The sequence below is a fragment of the Microcebus murinus genome, chromosome 10 (genome assembly GCF_040939455.1).
Source record: "Microcebus murinus isolate Inina chromosome 10, M.murinus_Inina_mat1.0, whole genome shotgun sequence".
Classification (NCBI taxonomy): domain Eukaryota; kingdom Metazoa; phylum Chordata; class Mammalia; order Primates; family Cheirogaleidae; genus Microcebus; species Microcebus murinus.
Window position 1 is genome coordinate 65,172,454 of NC_134113.1, and position 27,262 is coordinate 65,199,715.

The 27,262-nt window shown below is 35.0% G+C and overlaps 1 protein-coding gene across 1 annotated transcript in view; it reads right to left on the reverse strand.

Moving 5' to 3' along the window:
- TAFA2 (TAFA chemokine like family member 2) overlaps window positions 1-27,262 on the reverse strand; it is a 422,620-nt gene that overhangs the window by 16,974 nt on the left and 378,384 nt on the right. Inside the window, exons 3-4 of the mRNA XM_020287527.2 lie at window positions 20,894-21,046; window positions 19,676-19,800 (exon numbers count right to left, since the gene is read on the reverse strand). Of these exons, the coding sequence (XP_020143116.1) occupies window positions 19,676-19,800; window positions 20,894-21,046 (278 nt within the window). The remainder of the gene's footprint in view (window positions 1-19,675; window positions 19,801-20,893; window positions 21,047-27,262) is intronic.

Consider the following 27,262-nt stretch of genomic DNA (forward strand, 5'->3'; position numbering starts at 1 on the left):
AAGTGACTGACTCTGTGTGTGTGTGTGTGTGTATGTGTGTGTATGAAGCAAAAAAAAAAAAAAAAACCTCCTGAATGCATGACATATTTCACTTCCACTCTAGCTATTATTGAGATATTCCCCAGTGTGGAAAACCAATCTAGAACAAGAAGGCCCTGTTTACGAGGAAGACTGAAGAGATCCTCCCCCACACACTCAATCTAGTCAGCTGTTCTTGGGTCAATAAAATTCAAGAGAAATGTGAGTTCAGACATGAGAAAAAAAAATACCATATCTTGGCTTTTAGGAGGTTGTGAAAGGGAGAGATGGAGAAGCATTTGAACTAATATCTGAAGCAGAGAGCAAGAGATATCTTAGACCCTTCCTACTCCATACATAGCAAACTGGTTTGAAAACATTCAGCAGAGAGAAAATAAAAAATTATTTGGTCTATTTACATTCCTCCTATTCAAATATTTATTCACATAATTTAGAGGCTAGATTGCCTTGGTTTAATCCTAGCTCTACTGCTTACTTGCTATGTAATTTTGGCAACCTCTTTATGTCTCAATCTCTTCATCTATAAAATAAGGATAATCATTAAGCCTGTCTCATGGGGGAGATTGTGGGATTAAATGAGCTAGTATATGTAAAGTGCTTAGAATAGTGCTTGGCCATAGTGAGAACTTAATAAATGTTAGTTATCCTAATTCTTGTGAAAATGAAAGTAGTATACAAGCCCTCATGTAAGCAGAAAGTCATTTATATGGTTTTGTTCTGAGGAATTAAACCTTATATCATAAGTAAATGTCCTTCTTGCAATACTATTTTCTGAAAATTCCTTTTTAGTATTAAAATTATAATATCAGCTTTCTTTATCTTAGTATTTGCATAGTATATCTTTCCCATTCTTCTATTTTTAATTTCTCTTTATTTTTATAGTTTAGATGCATCCCTGTTAAATAGTATATACTTGGGTTTTGATCTTTTGATCCAGATTGACAATCTGTGTATTTACCTTTTTTTAAAACTTTTATTTATTTATAATTGACACATAATAATTGTACATATTTATGGGGTACCGTGTGATGTTTCAAAGCATGTATACATTTTGATCAACTAGAAGTTGTTATCCTATCACTGTAAACATTTACTGTATTTGCTTTTTAACTGGATCATTTAAGCTATTTGCATTTGATATAATCACTGATATATTTGGGTTACAAGTTTCCATTTTCTGAATGTTTTCTATTTATTCTATTAGTTCTAGATTCTTTTCCTCTCCTTTTTTGTCTACTCATGTACTGAGAGTTTTCATTAGTTCATTGTTTCTTCTGTTAGCTTGGAAGTTACACACTCTTTTACAATTCTTTTAGTCATTTTCTTAGCACAGCAGTTCCGCAGTTTAATAGTTCACTATTGTGTATTGCTTTTACTTCGTTTTGCTTATGCTGTCTTGTCTACATGTGTGACTCATTTTTTATTGTATGCTGGATATCATATTTGTAAAATTGTTTATGGATGTGTTGTGAGACTGGGGTTGCAATCTTCCCAGAGAGGAACTGCATCTGCTTTTGCCAAGTGTACCCTAAACATCCATGTTCACCTCAGTCTAATTTCAGGTATTAAAATGATTCAGATTAAGCCCTGTGAAGGCTATTTACTTCTTATTCCCTCTTACTCTTGGGGTTTAGCACTTCGGGTTTCCAATCAGAAATAAGACAGGTTTACCAGGGTTCTCCTTGGTGATCCCTGAGCTACTATGACAGTCTCCTGGGTTTTCTAAGGCCATCAGCTCACTGCTAGTCTCTAAGCCACTCCATCTAAAATTGATGATTGCCTCCGTGGGTCAAGTGACCCTCAAGACTGGACTAATGTCTCTTGGACTTCATATTTCCTTAAACTCTTCACTTTCTTGTTAGCTTTCCAACAAGAAAAATTATGTTGCATGGGTTCAACTTATTGGTGAACTTGGTATTGATTAGTCATCAATGAAATTGTGTAATAGTTGAAATTTATCTCTGGCATTCTTTTACCTGCAAAGTACCTCTGCATTACAATCATATTAATCTGAAGTCTTTCCTCTAAACTTGCTTTCATCTAATGCTTAAAACAGAAGTTAACTAAGTTATGTATAGTTGGGGTAACTATATTTTCCAGTTTGCTTGGGATAGTTCTAATTCGCATTTGTCCTGACTTTCTGTTAGGTTTATCCTGGAAATATGTCTTAATATGGACTATAAATTATATCATCACTCACATGGGGTAATGACTTATATCATGGAAATTTAAATTTTATTAAATAACTCCTGAATTTTGAAGTCTTCACGCTATGAATAGATGCCTATCTAATGCAAGAATTTCAGCCATTGTGATAGGCAAAAAATGAGCATTCCTTGAAGCATTTCTAAAATCCACTAAATCACATCAGGTTGCTAATAAATGTTTAAGTTTGGCAAGGGTTCTAGATATAACACTGCATTAATTTCTTCAACTTTACTATTATAAAGATGAGACATGGAGATTGTAATGTGAAAGATGGACTATAACATTATCTGTTAGTTTTGCAGTCTAGGGTTGTGAACTCTGAGAATTACATTACAGTAAAGGCACACTCTATTACCTTTGGGATAGAAGATTTGTTATAACAAGAATAGGCTTCTTACAAAAAGATCTATATAAAATACTGTAATATTGGAATTTTGTATTATATTCTCAAGTTTATTGACTATATTCTTTCTATTATATTATAAAAAAATTCTATTGTGATTAAAATTTTCTAATTTTGCCTAAAATTAAAAGAGGATAATTGTATATGGATTTTAATTCCTCCTATTTTTTTCTTTTCTTTACCATGAGTAATTAAAAGCAGGCTAAGATGTAACATAGCCCACATGTACTGAATGTTCATCTACTGGTGATGGTGATGATGAAGACAATGATGAATATAGATTTTCAGAGAATCAGGCAGCCAATAAGAATAAAATAGTGGTTAAAAGCATGGGGTTAAGAATATCATCTAGTCATGAGATTATCCTGACTTGGCTGTCTATTAATTGTGTGGTCCTGTTATGTCACAACAAAAAACCTCAGTTTCCTTAACTATAAACTAAGATAATCCCTATCTTATCAGACAGGTGTGAAGGTTAAATACAATTCTGCCTGTGGTAAGAATATAATACACGGCAATTTTAAACACTTTCAAACCATATTTTGAAATACTTTTTTAAAAAGTTAATTTATCTACTTAAAAATCATTCTCATTATTCCATTGCTATTACAAAGTATGAAATTGAATTATATAATAAGGCAATAAGCATGGATACATTTCTGGCTCTTCAGGACAATGACTATCCTGTACAAAGCTATGAATTTCCTATAGGAAGCATAGGACAGAGTCTGCTTTATTTTCAAAGGCTATACTAGATTCAGGATAAATTATAAAGAAAGTATATTATATACATAATGTCTGCTAAGAGGAAAAACTTAGATACTGTAACATATGTACTGAGGTTAAAATGTACTGAGGTCTATAAAATCACTTAGATTTTATTTGTTATTCCATAAATGGGAATTATTGGCCTCTGCTAATTGCTGAATATCTATAAACACTTTCTCCATCAGTTTCTACTTGGTGTTTTGTGATTTAGTACGAACATTAATGTTGTATTAGTAATAGCAAAATGGGTAAGGGTGACTCAGCATTCCATAAAAAGTCCTTTACTGCTGTAACAACCACTCCAGGCTAACCTCGTCTTAAATGGCCACAAGCAAACAGCTACAAAAACTTAAAATTAAACTGAAAAAAAAAACAAAAACACAAAACAACCTAGCACATAGACCCAGAATAACATTTCTCCCTTTCCTTTTAACAAAGCATTTTAACCATAAAGAGGTTTATTTTTAGTGAGGTTGTCCTTGAATTATACTAGTGGACATAGAAATATTAGTTGAATAAATGTCAATAATTGTGACAGTCAAAAAGAAAAAAAATGCCTCCTTCACTTTGTAGCCCTGCTCAGTCCTCAGGAGATGTTGCTGAAAAGCCAATGTCTGGTGGCTACAAAGAAGAAACTAACGTTTCTGCTCGTGCAGCATAAACCCAGGAAGAACACCTTTACAATTGATTAGCACAACATTTTCCACCTAGCCCATCTATAGTAAGTAGCTAGTATGACCCAAATCCTGTACCCATTACAAACACTGAAATTTATTTAGTGCAGCTCTATAGTTTCTGTCTAGGATGAAGTTTTGTGGCTAATTCCCAAAGAGAATGGGAGCAGATAGACCAACCATCAATGAATTTGTGCTTTCTCTTTAAAGCCTTAATTTAAATATGAATAAAGATAGTCAAGGAAATGTTAAGATATCTCCACATTAGTGTTTATTTAACAATACTGGCTATTGTGAAATAATAATGTTCATATTTGAGTTATGAGAAAACTGGCCCAACTTATTAGCCTGTTAACAACTTTCTTAATTTACATGCTTTATTTAACATATATAGCCCTTACCCTTGGCCAGGAACTGTTTTAAGTGTTTTAACATTAACTAGTTTAATTTAATCATCACTAATAAACTAATTTAACTAATTTAATCCATATAAGAAACCTATGTATATTATTGCCCCAATCTCCAAGATGTGGAAATTTAGGAGCACAGATGTAGAATAATTTTCCCAAGGCCACCAGCTAATAAATTGTAGAGGCAGGATGTGAACCCAAGTAACCTGACTCAAGAGACTGGGCTCTTAATCATTACAAAAGCCTTGAAGGCTTTTGCAGAAGATCATATCAGCCATTTCTCACTGAGGTAAATGAGTAGATAGATATATAGATGGTGGATTGATAGATAATTAGTTCCTGGCAATATATCTGTTGTGAATGACTAAGGCAGAGCCAATAGAATTCTTGGAGCCATTCTTGGAGTCTCAATCCTACTAAATCAACATGGAGTATTACTCTCCACCCAAGGAATAAGATTTTCTTGCTTACACATTGAGCTAAATATTAATAGCTACATATGGAGCTCCAGAATGCTTTTATGACTATGATTCTTAAGCTATGTTGTATGTGGTATGAGAAAAAATGAAATTATCTTCTTTGGTATAATCACTTTCGTTTCCTATAAAAAATTCATTCTTTTAGGCTTAGATAATTTAGGTTGGCAATTTTTAAATGACTTGCTTGCCTCATATATCTTCTCAAAGACTGCCCTTCTCAAACTAATTTAGTATCTCATAGATACAATAAGAGGTAAGTAACCTGCAGAGGTAGGTCATAAAAAACATGTCAAAACTTCCACTGTACACACTTCTCAGAATGGCCATAATCCAGAACTAATACCAACACTGGCAAAGCGAGGGAGCAACAGGAACTCTCATTCATTGCTGGTAGGAATGCAAAACAGCACAGCCACTCTGGAAAGCAGTTTGGCAGTTTCTTACAAAACTAAACGTCTTCTTGCCATATGAGCTAGCAATAGTGCTCCTTGATATTTACTCTAAGGAGCTGAAAACTCATGTCCTCACAAAAATCTGTGTCTGTATGTTTATAGCAGCTTTGTGTATAATTGTCAAAATGTGGAAGCAACCAAGATGTCATTTCAGTAGGTGAATAGAGAAGCTGCAGTACATCCAGACAATGGAATATTATCCAAGGTAAAAAAGAAATAAACTATCAAGCCGTGAAAAGACATGGAGGAAACTTAAATGTATATTGTTAAAGGAAAGAAGTCCAGTCTGTAAAAGCTTCCTACTATAACAGACATAGTTGGAAAACTATGTGAAATTCTGGAAAAGGCAAACCTATGAAAACATGAAATGATCAGTGGTTGCTAGGGATTAGCAGACAGGAAGAAATAAATATGCAGAATGCAGTATTTTTTAAGGCAGTGAAAATACTCTGTATAATACTACAATAGTGGATACATGTCATTATATAATAAATTGGTCTAAACTCATAGAATATACAAAACCAAGAGTGAACTTTAATGTACTGTAATGTACAAACTACTGGCTTCAGGTGACAAAAATGTGTCAGTGGAGGTTCATCAATTGTAGCAAATGCACTATTCTGGTGCGGGGTGTTAATAACAGGAAGACTATGCATATATGGGGGTAGAAGTTATATGGAAAATTACTGTGTTACTCTCAATTTTGCTAAAACCGCTTGCTATGGTTTGAATATGTCCCTTCTAAAATACAGTGTTGCCAATGTGATAGTGTTAAGAAGTAGGGCCTCTAAGAGATGACTAGGTCATGAAGGCTCCTCCCTCATGGATGGAATTAAGGCCCTTATACAAGTGGTTTCACACAGCATTTGGCTCCATGGCCCTTCCACCTTCTGCCATGTGAGGACACAATGTCTTCCCCTCCAGAGGAACCATCCTGGAAGCAGAGAGCCACCCTCACCAGAAAACAAATCTACCAGCACCATGATCTTGGACTTCCAACCTCCAGAACTGTGGGAAATAAATTTCTGTTCTTTATAAATACCCAGTCGGTGATATTTTGTTTGCTATACCAACACAAATGGACTAAGACATTGCTTTTTAAAAAGTCTTTTAAAAATCTTCCAACATACATTAGACAAGAAAAGATGTAAAGTGCCATCTCCATGAGTGTCTCAGGTTCAGTATAAAGACTGTGAATATATATATATATACACACACACACATACATACACACATGTATATACAAATATCATACACACACACACACACTGATGGAGAGAGAGAGAGAGAGAGATTTTAAGGAAATAAATCATGCAATAGTGGAGGCCTGGTGAGTCCAAAATCTGATGGGTGGAGGCCAGCAGGCTGAAGACTCAGGAAAGAGTTGCAATTCCCATCCAAAAGAAGTCTGCCAGAGAATTCCCTCTTGCTCAAGGGAGATCATTCCTTTGTACTCTAGGCCTTCAACTGAATAGATGAGTCCTATTCACATTATAGAAAGCAATCTGCTTTACTCAAAGTCCATTAATTTAAACATAAATCTCATCCAAAAGCAGCCTGACATAGACATCTAGAATAATGTGTGATCAAATATCTGGGTACTGTGGACCAGCCAAATTGACACATATTATTAACCATCATACTTGACTTTTTGACTTTCTGGATATACAACTCCTAAACTTCCTTGTGAATAAACAAGATCATCTAATGACTGAGCAACAACTATGATACCACTTGAACCTCTTTTTGTTGGTGTTTGAAAAAGATACTCTTTATCAATGTGATCATTCCTCTTATAAAATCTATAAAGTGGTAGTTGACACCTGCAGTTTGAACAGGGATTAGTCTATATTCATGATTGGTTTATAGAGCTCTCATATTGTACTACATAAAAAGAGAAAAGAAGGGAGCTTCCCTGGAGAATCAAATATGCCTATTCCAAAGCAAAAGATATGTAAAATCATAGAAGGGTGAAGAAAAAAGAAGAAAATGTCCATAAATCATCAGCAACACTCAACCATGGTGACACACACCTAACTTTGCATAAACACAGGGTGCAACATTATTATCCCAGCCTCCTCTTAGCAAATTTCACCCAGCAGTACTCTGGAAGAATCAAGCATACTATATATGCATTCATTATGAGATGGAGTTGTATATATTTATGGGGATCAGGCTGAGAGAACCACTCTGCAGAAGAAATGAGAGGATGATAATAGGTTTACAAGGCCTTATGCAAGTTAGGTAGACTTAGCATTGCACTTGCAACCTCAAATGGCCAGGCTAGGTAAAATAGAGAATTAAAATTTACCTGATTCACTCTGACAATGTCTCCATCTCTCTAATTTCAGTAACCTTACAAAGGCCAAACCCTGTTACGAGTGAAAATAATTTTATCATGATATGTAGATTTTTTAGTCCACCTATATGAACACTTTGTCTCATGTTTGAATATTTATCTTTAGTATCATGCAGTGATGTGGTGTAGTTTCACCGAATAGGGTCTCCTTGGACCTTTACATAGGTAAAATGTGCATTTGTCAAAAGTTGCCATTAACAGCTTTTATCATAAACTTTATTCATAAGGGAATTCCCTTATGACCCATCTAAGAAATCCTCAAAGCTATAATCTGGAGGCAGGATGGTTCACATCTATATTATATATGCAGGGGTGTGCTCAACAAGTTGATTTCATTTGTGAAATTTAATCTCAAACAATGGCTGACTGGCCAGATATTTGCCTTCAGTAATCTCACAAATCAATCATATGTTGTAATTGAATCTGGGGGTTGAGATTTCTAATCATGATACTTGTTTAGATTCTCCTGACTGTCAGCCAAAGTGTCTGTTGAAAATATTCAATTTTATTTCTTTCAAGATAGAATTTCAGTATATGAATTTTAGAAACAAGCTGACCAAATCAACTCTCTCCACAATTACTCAAACAGCCCTTTCAAGTATAGGGTATCTTAAAATTGCAAAGCAGAGTTGCATTCAATTATTAGCAAGCATCTTTTTTTTTTTTTTTTTTTTTTTTTTTTTTTTTTTTTACTAAGGTCAAAGGGATGGTAAGCAAGCATCTTTTGAAAATGAGTTTGCACTGCCTGGTATCTCTCTCTCTCTCTCTCTCTCTCTCTCTCTCTCTCTCTCTCTCACACACACACACACACATACACACATTCTCTCTCTCTCTCTCTCTCTCTCTCTCTCTCTCTCTTTCTCTCTGCCTCCCCCAGTTTTCTCTTAACAGGACCAAGAAGAAAACAGGAGATACAATGTAAGAGTAAAATGTGTCTGTCACCAGACAAGAATAAGCAATAAAAAGTAATAGTAAAATAGCCAATGGTAAGCATAACCTCAACAAACCAGCCTTTTTTTGACATGAGGCTAATCTCACCATAAATCATGGGAAGCCAACATTGCTTCTTAATAGGAGCAAAATGCCATAATATTGAACCACAGGCACAAAAAAATATACTCAACAGTGAAATAATTCATTTTAATAAGTTAAATATTAAACATTATAATAAATAAAATTCTCTGGCTTAGTATAAACTATAAATATTTTTGTTTCTTTGTTTTAATTTGGTAATTTGAGTTTTATATTTTTGATCACATTTCAACTGAATGGCTGATTTTGCTGTAACTAACATATATTAAGATTTTTGAAGTGTTTCATAAGCTTAAAACATAATTAACAAATATATGCAATGTTAAAAGTTTCCAATATCTTACTTGCTGGTGAGAATCTTAAATTATTTTCAATTTAATTAGAGTTATTATTGTGGCTCTAATTTTTTATGCACAATATCTTTCTTCCCTCTCTCTCCTCCCTTCTCTCTCCTCACTTGTATATACTCCTCATATATATATACATATATTTAAATGGTTTAAAAAGAAAAAGAAAAGAAAAATCTGTAAGAAAATCTGTAATCTAACCACCTTAAGATGGCCCATGTTAGTATTTGGTAAATTTGTTTCCAATCTTTATTCTATGCAAATACATTTTTTCCCACAAAAAAAAAATAAAATAAAAAAATAAAAAAAAATAAAATTTCAATTCAAAAAGGATTTATTCAGTATTGAATTTGCCTCCACCGATGGGAAGGTAGTCTGGTTGAGAAAATTATTGGATTTTTTGTTCTCTTATGGCAGTACAATACCAGTTGTAAAGGTGGAAAATAATTCAGTTTAATCTTGACATTATAGAGCATACTCTTTTGATTGTGTTTAGTCACTGTATACTAAGGAGATGAATTATAAATAAATTGCCCTTGAATGGCATCATAATCTGTTATCCTTGAGTTTTGGGAGAGTTATGGGCCATGCAATATTAAACTGCCAATGTGCTCCCATGGAACTTGTACAAACCTCTGTCCTACCACCTCTGTACATGGCAATGATTTATTGACTTTCTATCCAAATTGACTGTGAACTTTTCTCGGACAGAAAAGAATCATGATTTTCTTTTAAATTTGAATCCCTGAAGTCCAGCACAATGTCTGGCACAAAGCCACCTAGCAGACATTCAATTTATCTTCACAGAGTGAATGAATGAATGAACAAACAGACAAGCTTCCCTTAAATGGAGTGTGTTAGCTCTGCTAAAGAGCCTCATATTTATTCTTATTATTTAAAGCATTTCTAGAAATGCATTCTGTTTTCAGTGGTTGTATATTCTGCATGTTTACCATGTGTTACGAATGACACCAATCCACTAGAAGGCAAATTTTAAGCTTATGATAATGCAAATCATGTTTATCTAATGGACAATGAGCTTCCAATATTTCTTGCAAATCCCACATTCAGAAAGAGACTTGAAGGAATATAATCCGCCTGTAGGTTCCCTATCTTTGTTGTATTTATTGACAGCCCTGGCTCCCTAGAAATTTCTCCTTCTGCATTCTCCCAGACTCTGGTCCTTCTTGGCTTTCCTTCTATGTCTATGTCCTCATTTCATGCTCCTTAGCAGGCACCCCTTCTACATTAGTTCCTGAACTATTTTTGATGTTCTTTTTTTCTATGCATTCCTTTTGGGAGAGCTTTCTTAATTAATTATTTTAATACCATCTAGGGAATAATGATTTCCATATTTCTGTCTTTATTTCTAGACCTATATATCAAATTATTCACTAGATATCTCCACCTCTTAATCTCCCTATTGACTACTATCACCAAATAAGTTAAGCCAGAAATACATGAGAAATATATTCTTTTGAGTCTGGAATTTTTTTCTTTCATTCGCTTTTCATATCTAATTAATTACCAAGTCCTATCAATTCTATTTCCCAGCCTTTCACACCTACGCTATCATCATTTCCCAATCTTATTTCAGGCCCATTTCTCATACCCTCTTCAATTCTATTGACCCATTGCAGCCAGATGGACTTCCCAACGTGTAAATCAGACCCTTCTCTCTATTTACTTATGGTTCCTCAATGACCCACCATCACTTAGAGAATAAAATCCACATCTTTTAGCTTGGCATTGAAAAGCCCATCATGATATAAACTCAGCGTGCCAAAATTCCCCTCCAAGGGATTTCCCTTAACCTACTTCCCCTCACATACGTGAACTTACCCCATGAATTGGTTTCAATTCTGTGAGCAAGACATGATTTTTATACATTTTTATACACTTTTGCATAAGCTGTTTGTTGTTTGTTTTGATAAGTTGACATAGTCAACTTTGTGGATTTCTGCTCAATCTTTAAATCATACATTGATACCATCCAGAAATGAGAAATTTAACTATTTCTCAAGAGAGCCAATTCAATGTCATCTAGAGTTTACACTGAAAAAGTTATTCCTTGGTCCTAGCTGTATTTTTTGTAGTCACACAGAACATATCTAATTTTTTCTTTCATATGCTATACTTTTCAATAATTTAAAACATGCTACTCCCAGTGCTTTTATTTTCTGAAGTAAATATCCATAAAATTCATTACATAAACCTCATATTTTCTAGCCCGGTAAAAGTTGGTGTCCAGAACTTCATTGGGCAACCCCAGATGAAATCTGATCATTATAAAGATAGACCCTTTGTATTGGGCACACCTCACAAACAACCCTCTATTCAGAGGTGGAATGGCCAGTCATGAATTGCCCAATAGGGTGGTTGGATTTACTCTCATCCTGGAGAGAACTGGGAATTAGGCCACAGCTGTGTTTTTCTACACAATCTCAGCACCAATCACAGAGCATTTGGAATTCTGAGCTTGTGGGAAAATTACCTTTTATTTCTCAACTGCATCTTCACTCCACTCTCCAGGCTAAGAAAATAAAATTGGATCTGAAATCATTGATCAAGAGATTTAAATTGCACGGAAAACGTGTGAGGGGGAGAGGGAGGACAGATCCATGAGGGAATGTGTACGGGAGAGATTTCCTATATTTTCTAATAGGAGGTTTGTTACTCACTATAGAAAAAAAAAGAACATAGAAGCACCACTAAGTGTGATTCCTTGAACATAATCTTCTGTTCTTCAAGTCCTAGGAGGTGCTATTCCTTTATTAAGGCACTTCAGGTAACCAAAAACAAGTAAAAGTGTTGCCTCTCTTAGGAATGCTTACCTTAAAACAAATATCAAGGTCTTAAATGTTAAAAATAAAACCCTGACAGAATTTAAGCCATCAACCATGAGGTAAGAGACAGAGATATTGCCCTTACGACTTAATTCACAGGACATGAGTAGCAGCCTAAAGCTGTACCTTGCAATTGATAATGAAATTCTATGGTTCCCAAACTAGATACTATTACAATGTGTGAACATTCACAATTAACTATAAAATTACACCCAGAGTCATATTCAGAGTCACATCTACAAATAAACACCTAACTCAAATACTATAGAAGCATGTAAGTCTTATGAACTTCAAAGCACTCATATACTGCCTATTTCTCATTTTAATTACAAGATACAGGCCAAGTTTTGAAAATATAGCCTGATGATATATTTTTTGGTACTAATTTCCTCAAACTCTCTAAACAAATACCAAGGCAGATACTCTTGGCCCTATTAAATTTTTGTTAATTAAGTAAGCAGCTCTTAAATTTAAAACACCAGGTTTAAAAATGTTAATTTTAAATAATGCTACCTCCTGGACACCTAGCTTGGTGTCCTACCCACCTTGAACTCAATATCTAACTGAGGAAAAAGATATCTTAAATATATTAATGCCTTTCCATCCACATCTCTTCATTAAAAATTTAATATTATTATAGTGATCACATGGTTCCTTAAGTGTTTTGTTTCCAATCTCCATATAACTTCAGATTTTAAATCTGGTCTAATATGAATTTCACTCATTTAATGTCTACATTTCTCAGCACTGTAGTAAAAAACATCCACCTACTCTTCTTAAGAAATATCAAATTCAAGATGTTATATCATATTTAGTTTTTCATTAAGTTACATGACCTAGAATAAGTAGATATTAATGTAAAACATAAAACATATTGTTCCCATAGTTCTCTCCATCCCACCTCATGGCAGCTCCCTCATTCTTTTCGTTTAGGATGAAAGTTTAAGTCATCTGTGACATGCCTCATGTTGCCTCTCTAACCCTAATTCTACCACTTGCCCTAGTTCACTCCATTCCATACACAAGCATCATTGCTTACCCCTGTATATGATTTGCCCAGGGCAGTGCCCATTGCACTTGTTCTGCCTATAAAGCTTGCCCCCCAGATAGCCATGTGACTCATCCTCTTACCTCCACCACTTTAATCAAATATGCAAACTCCCTTACTCGGCACTCTCCATTTCCCTTCCTTGCTTTATTTTTTAACATGGCACTTATCACCATCTAACATTTTATACATTTTACTTACTTTATTTTCTTCTCTTCCTATGTGGTAGGCAGAATCCTAAAGATGTACTTCCAAGATTTACATTCCTAGATTATTCAAACAAATACTAATCTCAGTAGCTGTAAAGGGACTTTGCTGATATAGGTCAGGTTGCTAGTCAGCTGACCTTAACAGGAGGATACACCCTGGATTATCTAGGTGGACCCAATGTAATCATCTGAGACCTTAAAATTAAAAGGATGAGAGAAAGGTAGAAGAGTCCTTCAGAGAGATGCAGAGAAAAAGGAAGACAGAGGAGAGATGGGGAATAGAGGAGGTCAGAGAGCTTCAGCCATTGCTGGTTTGGGGTGAAAGTGGAAATGTGACCAGAAAAGCAGGCATCCTGAAGGAGGTGAGAGAGGCTCCTAAGGAGAGCTGCTAAAGAAACAGAAATCTCAGTCCTGTGTTTATAAGGAACCAAATTCTGACAATATCCTGAATGAGGATGGAAGCAGATTCTCCCCTGAGCCTCCAGAAACACAGACCTGTTGTGAAAAGGTGAGAAACAGCCCTTGATTTCAGCCTTGTGAAACCCAGAGCAGAGACCCAGCTGAGCCACACTATGCCCAGACCGGATGTCTAGCCTGCGGATAATTAATGAGTATTGTATTAAGTCACTAAATTATGGTAATTTGCTATGGCAGCAACAGAAAATTAATACACCCTATTAGAATATAGGCCTTTTGAGGGCAGGAATTCTCATTCATTTTTATTGTTTTGTTTTGCTTTGCTTTTTTCTTGCTCTGCCCAGAACTTAGAACAGAATATAACAATAGTAGACAATAAAGACTTTTTAAATGAATGAATATACACAGCATACATATTCTTCCCCATAAAAATCCATATTTTACAAAGAGGTCTTATAAATATTTTATGCCAAAAATATTGCATACACATATTAAAAATTAAAATTTGGAAGGTAAATTGATTTGAAAACTTAGTTTATTTGGTAGCTTGTATCTCTACAAGTTAGCAGTGGCCATCAGTTCCATGAGCAGACATAGGAAACAATCAAATATCACTTCCTAAAGTTGTGTTTTTCAAACTTCAGGTGGAAACATATAAGCAGGTGATAAAATCAATTTATTGGGTTGGGAAGGAAGGAAGGAAGGAAGGAAGGAAGGAAGGAAGGAAGGAAGGAAGGAAGGAAGGAAGGAAGGAAGGAAGGAAGGAAGGAAGGAAGGAAGGAAGGAAGGAAGGAAGGAAGGAAGGAAGGAAGGAAGGGTAAAGGGAAACAGGGAGGGAAGAAAGAAGAAAATCAAATCAAAATATCAGAATGCACTATTCATTTTAGTGTGGCATGTGTGTGTTGTGTGTGTTGTGTGTATGTTGGATCACAAGGTAAGATATATTTTTATTATGGGTACCATAAACATAATTTAGAAGCTGCTGCCCTAAAGGTCATTGTGCTTTGTGCTGTGGACCAGAGTACAATTTAGGGCCTGACTGGAGGAGAGATGAAGATAAATGAATGGGGGCATGCCTGTTAAGAAAGGGCTGATCAAGAAAGAACTACACTATCCTAAACCTGTACTTAAATTTGCAAGGCAAGAGGGAGCATTATGACTGAAGAATTCACACAATTGTACCACCTTAAGGTAAGGAAATGAACTTTTTCCTCTTGCAGAGTTCTTCCTTTGCCTTTGGTCTTAAATAACAGTCCTGGATACTGTTCAGATCTACCAACTGAGCAGATTCACTGAACCTTGGTATAAATTCAGTAGTATCTGGAAGAGGACAACTTGAGGATTTCATCAGCAATGCCTCACACAATGCTATTTCTCTTCTCCCTTTCAGGGAAAGAATTAAAAACCTAATACTTATCTATCTTCTGGTATTAGCCAGTTATTAGTGTCATATAAATTTTAGCTGGAAAGGAAGATAGAAATGTCCTTGGCACATGGAACCAAAGAATAAATGTTGATTCAAGTAACTTGAAATTGAATCTAGCTCAATATCATCATTTTGTTTTGCAGATGAGGAAGCTAAACTAAAGGTTTGTGCAACCCCATTATTATAATGATGTTATTCTTGGCTTATATTTACCACTGATTCCAGTAGTTATTGTCAATGGGTTGCTTATGGATAAAGAAAAGAATAATGCAACTGTACACTATTCATTCCCCCACTAGGTGGAATATTCCTTGTGGGCTGGGATCATGCCATACATATCTGTATCCTCCTTAATGTCTACTGTGGTTGGGTAAATTAAGTAAGATAATACCTGCAATGCACTCAGCAGAGTGCCCACCACACAGTAAGAGCTAAGTAAATGCTTCCATATTTGCTTTTGTTGTTTTGATTATAATATAAGCACTATTCTAGAATGTTATACATATGAAATTCTTAATATCTGATGTTTTTTCATTACAAAATATAATAAGATAAGATCATAATGTATGCCCTTAAAATTAATTTATATTTGAAGGGACATTCAAAAAATTACAGACATTTTATCTGCTTAAGGCACTTTAAATAAATGAATAAAGATGAAAAAATTCTAATTAGTTAAAGATTACCCAGAAAAGTTCTTCTTATAGCATATAAAAAGTCAATAGACCTGGGATTTGCGATTGATAAAGATAATCTTTCTAATGATAATATAAAGCCTTATATAATACTTATATAATGAAGTTAAGTTCATTTTTCCTTTGCTAAAAATCAAACACAAAAGCTACAGGACCACTGTAGTTTGGGGCTTGCTGTCCATACCAGTGGGCAAATCTAAATCCTAAAAGCAGAATATTACTTCCTTTAGATCTTCCAGAGGGAACGAATATCAAAATACTCAAAGAAATTAATCACAGCCTGTTTTTTCTGATGATTCCAACAATGTTAAAGGTTTTTTTCTTCATATCTTTACATGCTCTGCAGCACCTTTCCCCCCTGATACTTTTGTATTGTATAATTAGAATATAATGATATGCTCTCTCACACTGGAAAGAGTATTCTTTTATTAATGGCTCTTTGAAAAGTACTTTATTATTTATCTTTAAAAGTGAGTTGGAAATTAAAAGGCTTATATGACTTTTCCTTTCTTTCTTTTTAACTTAGGAGATCTTAAAAGTAATACAAGAGATGATTGTGGATGTCATAGGTAGTCCTAAGTTTACCACCATCAGAATGAGAAATAGGGTTTGGGAAACAAATGTTGCGTCTTCCATTCTCTCCAATTAAATGTTTGAGGCTTTGAAGAGCATGCATGCAACAAAATATTGATGTTCCAAAAATGGCTTTCTATTCCTTGCCTTTTCCCCTTGTTAGCACCAATAGTAAATGGGTCAGAACAAAAAAGCTTCCTGAATCTAATACAAAGGCAGAAGGAGACTATAATTCACATTTGTAGAAAGTACAATATAGGTTTCAAATTAGCCTTAAATAGGGAGTTTACCCAGCCCCTCATTTGTAGTGAGTTCTGGAAGGTACCATTCATCTCTGCTGAGGCCACACAAGCCTTGTTATTATTTTGGGCTGACTGCTTTTTTTTCTAACATTAGGCTTATCTGAGCACTCCAGATTGGATATGGGCAATTATAAGGGAGGGTATACATTATTGCAAATTTTAATCATTTCTCAAGCCATTTTGCTTCCAGTGGTAATCCCATAAGACCAACATATCTCACATAAGAAACACAACTAGATTTTGGCTGAGAGCAGCTCTTGAGTTACTTCGTAACCTATTCCTAGGTAATTTCTTGATGTTTCATTTGTGACTGGGACCTGCCAAATCAGGGCTCCAAATCATGGCTTCTTGGCTCATGGCTTCTTGGCTCAGGGCTCCAAATCATGGCTTCTTGGCTCACCTTATTCAAAATGGGCATGTGGATAATGAATCCAATGATTAAACCATGACTCAAGTTCTTCTTAATAATATTGCTGCTATTTATGCATACTGAAAACTACCTCTGTCATAACACTTCAACTGTGGACAAACTAATAATGCGCCCAGAGCTATTGCAAGAATTTTTTCTTATCTCCTACACTTTTTGCACCATTTCAGTGGGAATGGCAGAGCAACAATAACCTGATGACTTTGAAAACTTTGCTTCTTTTTTTGGCACCAGGGAAATCTGCCCAAATTGTTTTGTGATCCAAATATAATTACACATTTTTGCCTAGCCATTTGGAATGCCGTGATGTTCCTTTAGTTGAAAATCTCGAAGTAGCTCCATTTCCATAAGCAATATTTTTCTTGTGAAGAAAAAAAAAAAGGATAATAATTTATTTTGATTGTACTCAGGAAGCTCTTTCTTTTAAGCCTTCTCCTCTTCTCTTTTACATGGTGATTTTTGTAAGTGGGAATCATAGACTCTTAGAATTGGAAGAGATCTTAAAAGTAATTTAATCCAAACACCTACTGTTGCATGAATGCTCTCTGCAATGTCTTAAATGAGGTCCTCCATTACCAGTTATTCTTCAAGTCCAAAGAGATAAAAATAGAAAGTACTATCCACTATAGGTGGAATAACGTTTTACAACTGAAACAACCTATAGGGTGTAGATGTGGTTTTCCCTACTCATGAGTCTTCAGTCCCTCATCCATTTTGTTTTATTACATCAGGAAGAATTTGTGAAGCAGAGACTCAATTTTCAGTTTGGATCATTGAGCATACAGCCAACAGGCCAACAGGGAGTAAAACAGCACTTCTGAAAAAACATTTTCTATGAGAATTTAGATTGCATGGTCTTGACCTTTTCATTTCAATGATCCAGAAAGTTAAAGATATTTTTAAAGGTCGACCTTATGTGAAAGTAACTATAGGAAACTTTTATCACTGTTACTCAAGAATAAGTTAATTATTAATATCTAGTACAAAATACAGGCTAAGAGATTAGATTTTGGAATGGGACCATATTTTGAACCCTGGCTCCCCAATTAATTAGCTATATGTCCTTGGGAAGTCACTTAACTTGGTTTTGGTTTACTCATCTGTAAAAAGGAGATAATAATATTATCTTCTTCACTGGGCTATTAAGAGGATTAAATGAGCTAATTCATGTAAAGCACTCTGTTCAATATATGGCATATGTTTTAAGTGTACAATAAATGTTAGCTTTCCTTTGTTCACTAAAGTAGTAAAAACAGAATTTGGCTGTACAGAGCTCATAATTTTTTATTGGTTTTAGAATATCAAACCTTTAGTGAATCTCCATGATTCCTATTTTAAACTGAAAATTAATAGTGTTAGGGGAAAAATATTGTCATGGTATAAATAGCTTTTCAGGAAATTTTATATTGTTAGAATTAATATGGACTGTAACATCTGTTAACTCAGCGAATAAAATAATTATTCAAAATAACTGATCATGCACTCAATGTATTTTCAAAAAGTATGCCAACATTTAGCTAACAAGTTATAGTCAAGAAAATTTGACAAAGTATGTTTTTATTTATGCTATTTGAAACTTAGTCACTTCTGTGTATGTCTAATTAGTCAATGCATTAGAGACATTACTTGGCAGACTGCATTATATATCTAGATGAGATTATAAAATAATCCTTTTTTGAATGTGTCCAGACAAGGTTAAAAAAACTACTATGTTAAATAATATTGTAAATTAACCAACCTCTAGTTTTATTTTACTTTTTATAGAACATCTCCTTATATCATCATTCTGTTCTATTCCTCAATTACTCAACTCTAATCAATAGTTTGCATTCCCTCAAAGAAAAAAAACAAAGCAAGACAAAACCCTCATTCACTAATTCAACGAAGAATTCAAATTCTGCCAGTCTAGAATATCCATGTAGCTAATTAGGAAATCAAAGAATAAAGCTATTTTTCACTTTTCTCTTCATCCCCCAGAGGTCAGTCATTTCAAAAATAAAATACATCATTGTCTTAAGAGTATTTTTTTTTATTGATTCTGAGATTCTGAAACTCCTATCATCAGTAACCCATTACAGTGATTGTGAACCATTAACTACTTAATGATCAAGAAATTGGGGAGATCAAAATAATTACTTTCACAAAACAAAGAAAACCTTAGTTGGAAATTTTTATTATGAGTAATATATAAAATAAATTTTTCCCAGCATTTATTCAGGTTACCATACATCAGAAGAATAAGGGATCAAGGTCACCTTCCTAGAATTTAACATGCATCCTTGAGGAAGGGGAGTTCATATTTCTCTCAGTATCACATGAAGGAATAGTGTTTGTTTATTTATCAGATAACATGACAGTGGATGATAATCTTTACAAAATGTAATTCTGAGTGAAATAAAAATGTTCTATGAAAAAATAAATTAAGGGAAAATGGGCAACAAACATACTATGTAAAAATATACTCTCTCATTCTACAACTACCACTTAAAGAGATACACACATGCTCCCATTCTTTATTAATTCAGAGACATTTTGCTTTTCCAAGCTGGCTGTCCACTTACCCTAGTTGTTTTCACTTTATTCCCAGATGAACAGCTCCATCCTTTCCGATCTGGAAGAACTTTACATTCTTCCCCTTCTAGACAAGGCTGCATATGGCACCACCATTTCTGTTCCACTATGGAAGCTATGAGAGAGAATAATCTACTCAATGTTTTATATTTTGGACTATTAGTTTTCCAGGTGCACATTTAATGAAAAACAAAAGCCACTGATTTTTCCTACCACTAGGAAGACTGGAATTTCAAGCATGCTTTGTTTTTTGTTCAAAAAGACCAAACCTTTCAAGATTTTCTAACTAAAATAATTTTTCTTTTTTAAAAATTTCATTTTATTGTGGGGAGAACACTTAAAATGAGATCTATCTTCCTAGCAAAATTTTAAGTGTAAAATACAATATTGTTAACTATCAGTGCAATGAAGGAATTTTCATGTGAAAATATAGGCTTCATGAAAACTAATACACTGAAAAGAAACTATGTGAACGTGTATATGCACCAATTTATATAAGCATATAAAAATGGGCCTGTCACCCATCAAGAGTCAATATTTTATAATCAATGTGATATTTTCAATCACTAGGCTGAAAATCAGAAGGATGTTTGTTAGAGTTAACACATCATTTTTTTACCTTGAGCCATAACCTCATCACAAGGAATACACCATGCTAATGTGAGCACTTAACAGATTACCATTTATGGTAACAGCAATTAAATAAATCCATGTGAAGATCTATATTCCATTATAATTAGGTGAACCCTCAAAGAAAGAAATTAATATTTTGATGTATCTTCATGAAAACAGATATCTCATGTGAATTCTATCTACAACTAAACATTCACTTATATGTATATATAGTATTGATTTTTTTAATTTAAGAACATCCATTGGTTTGGGAACCTATACTATTAAATCATACATTTTCATCTTTCCTTTCCCAATTAATTTATATGTACCTCTCCCCCCACCATCCACCAGGAAATAAATACTTCATGGCATCAAAATAAGCACATTGACTTAATGGAACCTCATTATAATTCCTTCTGTAACAAAACTGCATAAGATTTTAAATTTCAAAATTCCCTCCAAATAACCTCATTTCGACCATGTGATTTACAGTGTGGTGTCCCAGGATTGACTCTAGTTGATAGCATTATAGTGAGGTTCCAGGGCTAAGCAGTCCCCAGCTGTGCTATCACAAGGAGCAATAGAAGTCGCACCATCCACACAAGATGGAGCAGCTCGAGTGGTGCCTGCCACCTGCCCGGGGAAGCAGGAACACTTGACCGTCTGTGACCGTTCTTCTATCTTGTTCTTATTACAGCATCTGTGGAGTGCCACCACCTCGCAAGTTCCGGTTTTAACATGGTGAGCTGCACAAACAAAACCAAAAGATAACATTGAGAAAGCTTTGGACACTCTTCCGCCCTTTTAAATTAGAAGTACATTTAAATAGAGCTCTGTAAGTGATCCGCCATGCATGAAACTAGAAATACAATGATGCTAACTCTGTAATGCAGATTTGATTTCTTTTCTAAATGTGGTAGGAACATTTCTGTCAGTAAATGCTTGGTGAAGCAAGAACAATTAGTGATTAGATTAGAATGAGCTGTTAAAACAGTCTGATATAGAGGCAATATGTGATGCTATCAAAAACATATTTATTTGCATATGACTTTTTGTTCAATGTGTTAACCAAAGTAAAGTAAACTCCTGAACAAGGTGCCACGCAATAGGGCTGAGGCCAGCCTCATTCTCAAAGCAAATGGGTACTAATAAAGTTTATACTCTTCTTGAAGCAGGGAATGTGAGGGCCAGGCAGGGAACCCCCTCTCAGGAAGTTAGAGGAAGAGGGTCGACATCTACATCCTCAGTACTTTTCTGCCCAGTTTCCCGGGAAATGAACTAATTGACTGATTATTAAAATTGCCATCATTTTTCTGGAAGTTCCAGCCAGTCCCAGAACCCAGGATCATTCCTTTCAATATTGCCTGAAAATACACTGTCACCAAACTATATAATGAACTTGGATGAATTTCCAGTTGCCTGGAAACCCAGTCCAATAATCTGACAGGTTCTCATACACATTTTGTAAACCTTTAAGGAAAGTTACTGAGCTTTCTGGGATTTATGAAAATTTTGAACCTCATTTATCACATTATGACAGGAGTGTGATCTTCATTATTTTCTTTTTTTTAAGCATTTTTTTGTCAAAATAGTAACCCTGTTGTGAAGTGATAAAACAAGTTTTATCTGCTAAAATTAAAACCTTAAAATCAAACATTTGTTGAAACTTTATGCTCTCATAAATGTTAAAATTCTGATTGATACAAAAACAGAAATTTAAAGAGGAAAGTAGGAGATCTGAAGTTGTTTAATGGTATAAACATATTGAGACCCACTGCAAATGAGATCGACATATCATGCATTTATATTAATCTTTCCCCTTGGAGATGAAAGGAACCAGTGTACAGTAATTTAGGCTGGATAGCTTGCTCAGATTTTCCCAAGCAAATCACACATATTGTCCACCTCTTATGCCTCCATGTGAGACCAAGAAACTCAGGTGTAACATACAGCTTTCACACATAATCCTCCAAAGAACTTTCAAGAGGCAGATACCATGTCCAAGGTTATAAAGATGTTCCTGCCACCCTAGACATAAATGGGCATGTTCTGTGTTTGATTCAAATTTAAATCTATCTCTATGAAAGCTAAAAAGAGAGCCAGGTTTCTGTTCCTACATTCTTATGCTCTGGAAAATATTTTCTAAGCTAAGGATGAGTCATTTTGCTTTAATTTACTGAATGCTTTATAGTATGCAAGCTAATATTCTGCTTTCTACATTCTACTTCACTTAGTCACATTTTAAGTGATTTCACACATCAGACACAGTTCTGAGTATTAGAAATACAGCAATGAATAAAAAGAACACAGTCTCTCCCTGCCCTCAAAGAGCTTATATAATAAAATAAATAATAAACATTAATGATTAAGACAAGTTAATGATTAAGAAAATGTTAGGTTTCTCAACTCCTTGAAGAAAGTACAGTAGAGTAACATGATTGAGAGTAATTGAGCAGAGGTGAGTTGTATATTTCTTAAGAGTCTCAAGGAAGGTCTCTCTGAGGAGGTAATGTGAATGGTGAGCTGAAACATGAGAAGGAAGCCTCCAATGAAGATTTAATAAAGTAAGAACATTCCAAACAGAGGGAGCAACAAATTATAAGGCCTAAAACAGGAAAAAGTGTTGTGTTTTCACTGGACAGCAATTGCCAGGGTGGCTGGACAATTTGAGAGGTTGAGGAAAATGTGACTGAAATGGAAGCTGATTATGTAGGGGCTGGTATGCTACAGTAACCAGACAGGATTTTATTCTCCTTGCAAGGGGAAGCCTTTGGGTGGAACTGGTGTCATCTCATCTATGCTTTAGAAATTTACTCAGGCTGCTCTTTAGAGATAGAATTGAAGAAGAGAAGAGTGGATCCGAGTTATGAAGAGGTTGTAGGAGTCTGGGTTATGAAGGATGGGACTTAGACTAGATAATAGCAGCAAAGATGGGGAGAAGTAGCAGGTCAAGGATATATCAGTGGAGTCTTGGTTTGATTTACCAATGGATTGAATGTGGTCTGTGAGGGAAAGCAGAATCCAGGATTACTCTTAAGCTTGGACTGAGCAATTAGAAGTTGGTGGTTTTGATAGACATAGAATGCCTGAGGAAAGAGGAAGTTGGCAGATTGGTGAGTTTACGATATCTTTCTGTACTTCTGTTTGGGCCATGTTAAGGATGAGATCCTTATAAGATACCCAAGTAGACATGTAAATCAGACAGCAACATTTGTGAAATAAAGTCTAAGGACTAGATCTAGTCTGCAGATACAGACTTAAGAAACCTAATCCTATAGATGTTATGTAAAGCCATGGAGTGAACAAGACTACCATGGAAAGGTTGCCCATAGAGAAAGAAAAAGGAAAAGATCGGCCTAAAATCTAGATCTGGAATGGGGGAGACAGCAAGGAGACTGATGAAAAGCAGCACATGAAGCAAAAGGAAAAGTGCACAAAATGAAGGAATAGAAGACCAAGGAATAAAATGTTTCCCAAAGGAGAGATTGATCAGCTATGTCAAATTATGTTGAATGGTCTAATTAAAAGAAGAGAAATAATTGTTCGTAAAAAAAGTAATACAGTGCAGTGGCTAAGAGCATGGACTTCAAAGTCAGAGTAGTTTGATTCAAATCTAAGCTTCTCCTAATAACTGTTTGACTTTAATCAAGTTACCTACTATCCATGGACAACAGAGGTTTTTTTTTTTCATGTCTAAAAGAGGAATATTAATAGCACCATCTTCATAGGGGTTAATCAAAGAGTAAATGGGTTAATATGTACAAAGTGTTTGGAACACAACCTGCCTGTGGAAAGCACTTCTGTAAGCATTAGCAATTGGTAGCATTTGATCTTGGTAAAAATTATGTTAATAACATGATAAAATAAAAGCATCCTTGAAGTAAGTTTAGTAGAGAAGGAGGTGAGATTGCACAGTTATAAAAACTTCTTTCAAGAAATTTTTCTTTGAAAGGAAGAAGGAAATGGAGCAATAGCTGAGAGGTAGTGATGATTCAGGGGAAGCTTTTAGTAGATGGTCTGAACGCATGCTTATTTGCTGAATGATCTAGCAGAGAGAGAAATTCACAATACAGGACAGAAAATGGGTAATTAAAAGAGAATGTTCTTAAGAAGAAAAAAGGAATTGAGATCCAGGGCACATGGGGAGCTGGCATTAGATTGGTATGGGGATACGATCCTTTTGAACAAGAGTGAAGATGGGGTATGTAGGTACCAAAGCAGGTAGGTGTGAGTGGATTAGGTGGTGGAAGATGTCGTTTTATATCTGATTTCATCTATTATTCCTCTGAGATATGAGAGATGTTTGAGAGGAAAAAAGAGGATCTGAAGTAGATATCTCAGAAAGAGGAAAATGAATTTGCTAGGATTGAGCAGTGGCAGGGAGTTAGCTCGTGCATATTGTAAGTTGCAGAAAACACAGGAGAATGGAAAATGGAGTGAAATTACAGAGAAGAGTGGGGATAAATGTCTCTATGATGACAGATTACTTGGGATGCTTGGAATTCTGACAGTGATTTAGGGAAACAGAGATTTGAATCATAATGAGATTAGTTCTCCAAGTCTTTTGACTGGAAACCATGAAGAGGTTGATAGGGCTTCTTCAGAAAGTGATGCTGGTAGGCAGATCACTGGGGACTGAGACAGGTTTGGGGAGACTGTGATGGTGGGTGGGTCTCTGTCCTCTCCCACAGACTCCAGCAGCCAGGAGCACACAGCAAGTTTCCCCTGACCTTTCCCCCCAATAAAGGAGGCATCATTCCACCACCAAACCTAGCTTACCATCTTTATTACAAAGAAATTTTATTGTACATTGGAAGAAAAATGAGAACTGATAACTCTTCATCTGTTTTCCCCTTTCCAGTGCAAAATCAAAATCAATTTCTACTTTGCCTAACAAGAAACATAACAAGACAGAGTAGCTGTGGAACATTAGTGCTGTTCACCAAATATTTCTGGTTCTCACCCTTATGGACAAAGGTGCCACTATACTTCTCCACCCCATTAAATTTAGCTGTGGGGATGTGACTTGCTTTGTGCAATGAAATGAAAGTTCAAGTAGTATGAGTCACTTATGAGCACAAATAATATCAGTTCTGTGTGAAAGTTTTAAGAGCCAGTGTGTAATTCACTGTTTCTCCCCACCAGCCAGAGTGAACATTTATGTTCTTGATAGTGGAGGCTATATCAACCTGAATCCCCAAGCGACGTGGAATAGAGTCCCCACCAACCGTGATGGACATATGAGTGACAAATAAATCCATATGTTGTTATAAGCCCCTAAAATCAGGAGGTTGCTTATTACTGCCACAAACTTAACTGACCCTGACTCTACAGTAGCACTTTGAATGCTTCCCAGATTGTTCAATAGGGTCTACTTTTCCAAAAGTGTAGGTTGAAGGAGAAGTCAGTGAAGCATGATATCTCACAACCTGTATCATTCAAGCTTATTTGAGTCAATGTAGAATAAAGACTAAAAAGAAAATGTAAGATGTTTATATAATTTGAGAGGTTGTAAGAAATTATCCTACAATGGTATAATTACATTGGCTAAGTTCAGTATGTCAAAGCTCTGGTGAAGGAAGTGTGCCTCTTTCTTCTTGGAGGAGAAGGGGTGAAATGGTGACTATTGGTTACGATGGAGAAAAGGATAAAGTAGTAGCTGCACTGGGAAAAGAGGAATGCCCTCCTTCAGAGAACGTGATACTAAATGTTAAGAGATTTAATAACAAAGATACCCAGGAAGAGACTGATAGATACAGGACTTTCCTGCCCTGTGCTTTCTCTTCACTATCTGTGAGTAAAATGCACAAACATACAAGTTGAGTTTCTTGGTGAGAAGTGAAATTTTGTGACAATCTCTCTCAGCCTTTGTTCTTTTTATTAAAACTGAAGGTGTAAAGCTTTTTGTGGAGGAGAGGAGAGGGATGATTAACCTGTTAAAAATAGAACAGATAAAAAAATAGATAATTAGGTCGATAGATGGACAGATAGATAATCTTGTGCTCAAAAAGTTTCAAGGCATGGATAGGAAAAATATCAACTGTTAAACTTTTTTAATATGCCAGTAACTATGCCAGGTGAATATTTCAAAAAGGTAAATAAATCTAGCAGAATTTAAGGATGTCATATGTGCACATATGTATAGTTTTCTTACTTGTCTGCTATATACCTTAACTTCTTATTATGATAACCAAATTCTTGTAGACAAAGACTAATTTTTCATGTAAACTGCTCAGTATGTGGTACATGTTTAATAAATGGTAAACAAGCAATTTAAGAAGGTAAAACTAATTCCTGTGGTTTCTTCTTTAAAAGGTTAATGAGATGGCAGAAAATTCAAGCAGTTACTAGAATTCTCTACACAGATTCAGACATAGCTCATGATAAAGTAACCTAATCAAATATTGTGGCTTTCCAAATTAACAAATAGGCTTCACAGAAGATCAGTTAGCATCATATTAAAATGATGCAAGACCCCCTGGAGAAGATTTAAATGAAAAAGAACAAACATTATTTTTCATGTCACAATTCCCAAGTCACCAAAAAAACAAAGCCCCCAAAAAAACCTTTCTGATAGTTTTCCTCCACAGATGTGGTACATAAACACAAAGTGTTGCCTCCTACATTTTTGTGAAATGACAGCAGAAATATATAGATTTCATTAAATTCTCATGAAATGGGGACACCAAGTCTAATTGTTGCTGTCCAAGATTATAACCTTTCAGTCTCATTTCAACAATAAGACCATTGACCCTACAGTGGTTCAGAAACATAGCCTTAAGATACTGCCTCTTAAATAACATCTTAAGATTTCTATCTATTTTTTAAAGCTATTATGACTGGTATATTCAGGCATAAAGTCTCATAGGCATTTTACCAAAACCTTTGTTTTCCAACTGCTATTTTACATACTGAAACTTCTCCATAGGACAAAAACGCAAATTAAATAGCATTTAATTTGT